Source organism: Antrostomus carolinensis, unplaced genomic scaffold, assembly GCF_000700745.2.
Source record: "Antrostomus carolinensis isolate BGI_N321 unplaced genomic scaffold, ASM70074v2 scaffold45631, whole genome shotgun sequence".
NCBI lineage: Eukaryota > Metazoa > Chordata > Aves > Caprimulgiformes > Caprimulgidae > Antrostomus > Antrostomus carolinensis.
The window spans coordinates 4,533-8,718 of NW_010297164.1; the positions used below are offsets into that span (position 1 = coordinate 4,533).

Here is a 4,186-nt window from a genome sequence, read left to right on the forward strand (position 1 = left end):
CACTGATCTTGCCAGGCAAGTACCTTGCCCTCCTTGGGCATAAACTGTGAAAGCTGTCAACCTTTCTTGTTTTTCCCTTCTTCTTTCTGACAAGCAGTCTTATTTCAAAGGTTTCTATACTCTGGCCAGGTGTTACCAAAGTGAACAGAGATTTGGGGTATCCCTACTTTTGAGTGTCCATCTGGAGACAGTGTGATCAGTGAGCTTGTTTTCAGCTCTGGGCTCAGCTTTTGCCCTTAGTGTAGCACACAAAAAGCAAGGTACCTGGAACAAGTGCTGAGAGGGGTTGTGGAGTCTCCATCCTTGGAATTATTTAAAACTCAGTGGAGCAGGTACACAAGCAGCCTGCTCTATATGTTAGGTTGCTCCTTCTTTGAACAGGATGTTGGACCAGATGTCTTCCAGAGGTCCTCCCCGAACCAGATTTTTCTAAATCCTGTGCTCTTAATGGGCCAAGGTATCAGCTGTGCTCCAGGGTTTGGAGGAAACATTTGTGATTCTTGCTGGGGAAGGAACCAGTTTATGCAGAGCCAGACCTGGAATATACTGATTTATTTGAAGACTTCTTCAACTTTCAGACAGTAGTCATGACGGAGTGATTCCACCAATGCTGTTGAACTTGCAGAGAGAATTTTGGTCTCCCAAGAGCCCTTTGGATATCTTCAGCTCACAGTCAGTGAGATGGTGCTAATGAGGAATTATGATATAAAAGTACCGAAGTTCCTCTGAGAAAGGTTTCACTTCAGTGGTGTGTTGCTGCCTTGTAACCAGTGAGAGAGGATTGGTACAGCGTATTTTGTGCAGCAGAAAAATGACTACTGCTACTTTTCTTGTACATGGGAGGATGAGACGGGTATCTATAAGGCAGCATAAAGTGCCTAGACCAGATCACTTTATTCTTTTGCAGTTTTTTTTTCTCATGAGATGTTGCAAAGAGACCTTAATTTTAGTAGGATCTCTGTGAAAAATGTTTGTTGTTGTTTTTTGTTTTTTGTTTTTTTTTTTTTAATTTTCCTGAGGATTCTACTCTGTTCACTTTAAGAAGACTGTATCCTCAAATGTATGTAAAAGCTTTTGGCCTTAGTTTTTCATTTACTTCTCTACCTTCTCTTTACAGACATGAATGAGGAGCGGTTGGGTGATGCCAGTGGAGCAGACAATGCTGAGCCCTACAGTGACAAAGACACAGACCAAAGGAGTTCCCCAGATATGACTAAAGCCAAAAGTTGCTTCACTCCTGAAAGTCCTGAAATTGTTTCAGTGGATGAGGTTGGATATGCAGTTCAGAAAAATGGTGGGAGCACAGAGAGCCGTCCAGATAGCCCCAAGTACCATCCAGAGCAGAACCATCTCCTGATAGAAGGTCCTTCTGGGACAGTTTCTTTACCTTTCAGCTTGAAAGCCAACAGACCTCCACTTGAAGTCTTGAAAAAGATCTTCCCTAACCAAAAGCCAACAGTGCTGGAGTTGATCCTGAAGGGGTGCGGCGGTGATCTGGTAAGTGCTGTAGAGGTTCTCCTGTCTAGTCGGTCTTCAGTGGCCAGTGGGGAGAGAACTTCTGCAGAATCCGATGGTCTTGTTTTGCCCTCCAATGGGCATATTTTTGAACACACGCTGAGTTCATACCCTATTTCCTCTTCCAAGTGGTCTGTGGGCTCAGCATTTAGAGTTCCCGACACGTTGAGGTTCTCTGCTGATTCCAGTAGCGTCGTGCCAAATCCTCTGGCCGTACCATTGCAGCACCCTTTCCCTCAGCCACCGCGCTACCCGCTGATGCTGAGGAACACTTTGGCAAGAAACCAGTCCAGTCCATTCCTGCCCAATGACGTCACCCTGTGGAACACCATGACGCTGCAGCAGCAGTACCAGCTGCGGTCCCAGTATGTCAGTCCTTTCACTAGCAACTCAGCCAGCGTTTTCCGAAGCTCTCCTGTCCTTCCTTCCCGCTCGTCAGAAGATCCTAGGATCTCAGTCCCTGATGATGGGTGTCCTATTGTGTCTAAGCAACCGATTTACACAGAAGATGAGTATGATGAAAGGTCCGATTCTTCAGACTCAAGAATACTCAACACATCTTCTTAGACTGACATTTGATGTGTGATAGCTAATTGATACTTGCAGTGCAGCTGAACTACTGGGCCCTAAGAGGAGGGACATGTACTCTACAAAACCCTTGCAATTGTATTAAAAAGTGACTTTGCTTGGTATTGTACTATAGCAATAAAGACATAACTTATTTAATTTCTTGCACTTCACTGGATAATGCCAAATAGCAATACTCTGGCTTTAGTGCTGAGTGTGTGTCACAAAGGAAGACTTTATGGCTATCAGTTATGGGACTCTGGAAGACTCGTAACGGAAACAGAAGCCCAAAGTCTACTTTGTTCCTTAACTCGGAAAAATGGGGATGTTAAACTAGAATACTTGAATGCTGTTTTATAAGAGAGAACTCCTCAGGACATAAGAAATCAAGCAAATGTAGTTCAATTGCAAATGGACTAAAACAAGGAAAGGTACTGCCAGTGATTGTCCTTGCAGTGAAAGAAAAGGCAGAAGAAAGAAATACGCACATGAAACTAGCATGAGCTGCTTCTGTGCTGTTTGAGCTTGGACGCTTTTCTGAGAAATAATATTAAGAGTTATTCTTTTTCCATGGCTAGGTCGAAACGTGTAATGTCAGTGTAAAACCAATTACAGCTGTGAATTGCATGAAGTGTATTGTGAAATGAACACCAGATTAAGCATTGTCAGGTTAATGTAGCATGCTAAGGACTCTAGAAAAATAAACTAAGATGATGATCTTGGTTTATGTCATTTATACTGGGCAAATAACGTTTCTGAAGATAGAGAGCTGATTAGTCCTCAGCTGAGGTTAAAATGTCCAGCTCCAGCAACTGTAGTCAAGGGAAGCCGCTTTTTCCAAGTCCGGGTTCTGCTTCCCTGCCTTGTAGCTTTCAACTGAGACAAGGCAAATGTTGTCAGGGAAGCTGAGGTCTCTTGAGTGTGTACTGCAGACATTTCCAAGCTCAGCTGAGCAAAGCAGAGCTTGCTACAGTCACAGCAAGCAGAAAAAAAGGCTCTCCCGATGCTTCAGAAGCGTCTTTTTTCCTATACTGTAGAAGTAGAAAAAAGGAAATAGGATGTAATAGCAGGCATTTCTTTAAAATAATGTTTAGCCAAATGGCAACGTCTCTTACTCTAGAAAACTAATGGTTTGAACAATTTATTGCATGTTTGCATGCATTGATTACGCTGCATATCTTATGTGTGTCAGAATAACATTAGAAATTGCTTCTGATGAGGAATGCCACTAAATTTATTGTCCACTTAGAAGTTTAAGGTTTTAGTGCCATTTTTTCAACTGTTCACAAGTGAGCACATGTGCTTGACAGTTGGCTTTTCTAAAACACACCTCTGAATGCAGATGAAGTGGCTGTCAGGCCTGTCAGGTGTATGGATTAGTCCCACACCTCAAAAACAATTGGGGCTGCCCTGAAGTTGGACTCTAAAGCAGATGGGCTTAAAAACTGTAATATATATCAGGCATGTTATCTGGTGTCATTGCTGATATGAATGCCTGTGCTCTCATTTGGCACTTCGTATTTTGTAAGGTTTGCGCACTCAATGAATCTTGCATTCTGTAAGTGTACTGAACACGCACAAAAAGAAGGAAAATAAAATCACTATTTTATTTTCCTTAGGGGATAAATGAACAGAAACATACTTTTTCTTGCATAATTTTCCAGCCTCTTCAGAAATGCAATTTGCTGGTAATGCTACAGAATAAAGACATAAAGGCAGGGGGAAGGAGGAAAGAAAATAAATAGCTTCCCTTATGGAAGTGTAAATGTGAAAACATCTGGAATTTTCGTAAACACAGAATTATGGTTTTGTACCTACAGATTTGCCTGCACTCACATGGCACTTGTTAACAAATTTCATCTTCCACTCACTCCAGAGGGTAAAGTAATAGGTAAAATAGGCTTGATCTTGCAAACAGAAAGGGATGGGGTAGTGAAATACTATGCTCCAAAATAATCGAGAAATTAAGTGTCAAAAGCTAGATAAGACCAGAGAGGTCCAGGAGCTCTGGTTTTGAGCTCATGCACCAAGCAGATTGCCCTCCAGCAGAAACCTTTGCATAGGCATCCCTGTACATTGAACAATTTATTTTTTTTTTTCCTAC

At 42.2% G+C, this 4,186-nt stretch overlaps 1 protein-coding gene across 1 annotated transcript; it reads left to right on the top strand.

Annotated features, from left to right (window-relative positions):
* Positions 1-1,119: 1,119 nt before the first annotated feature.
* On the top strand, positions 1,120-2,646 carry DMRT3 (doublesex and mab-3 related transcription factor 3). The gene has a single exon (XM_010178488.1). The coding sequence runs from the start codon at positions 1,120-1,122 to the stop codon at positions 2,080-2,082; it is 963 nt and encodes a 320-aa protein (XP_010176790.1). The 3' UTR covers positions 2,083-2,646.
* The last annotated feature ends 1,540 nt before the right edge of the window (positions 2,647-4,186 follow it).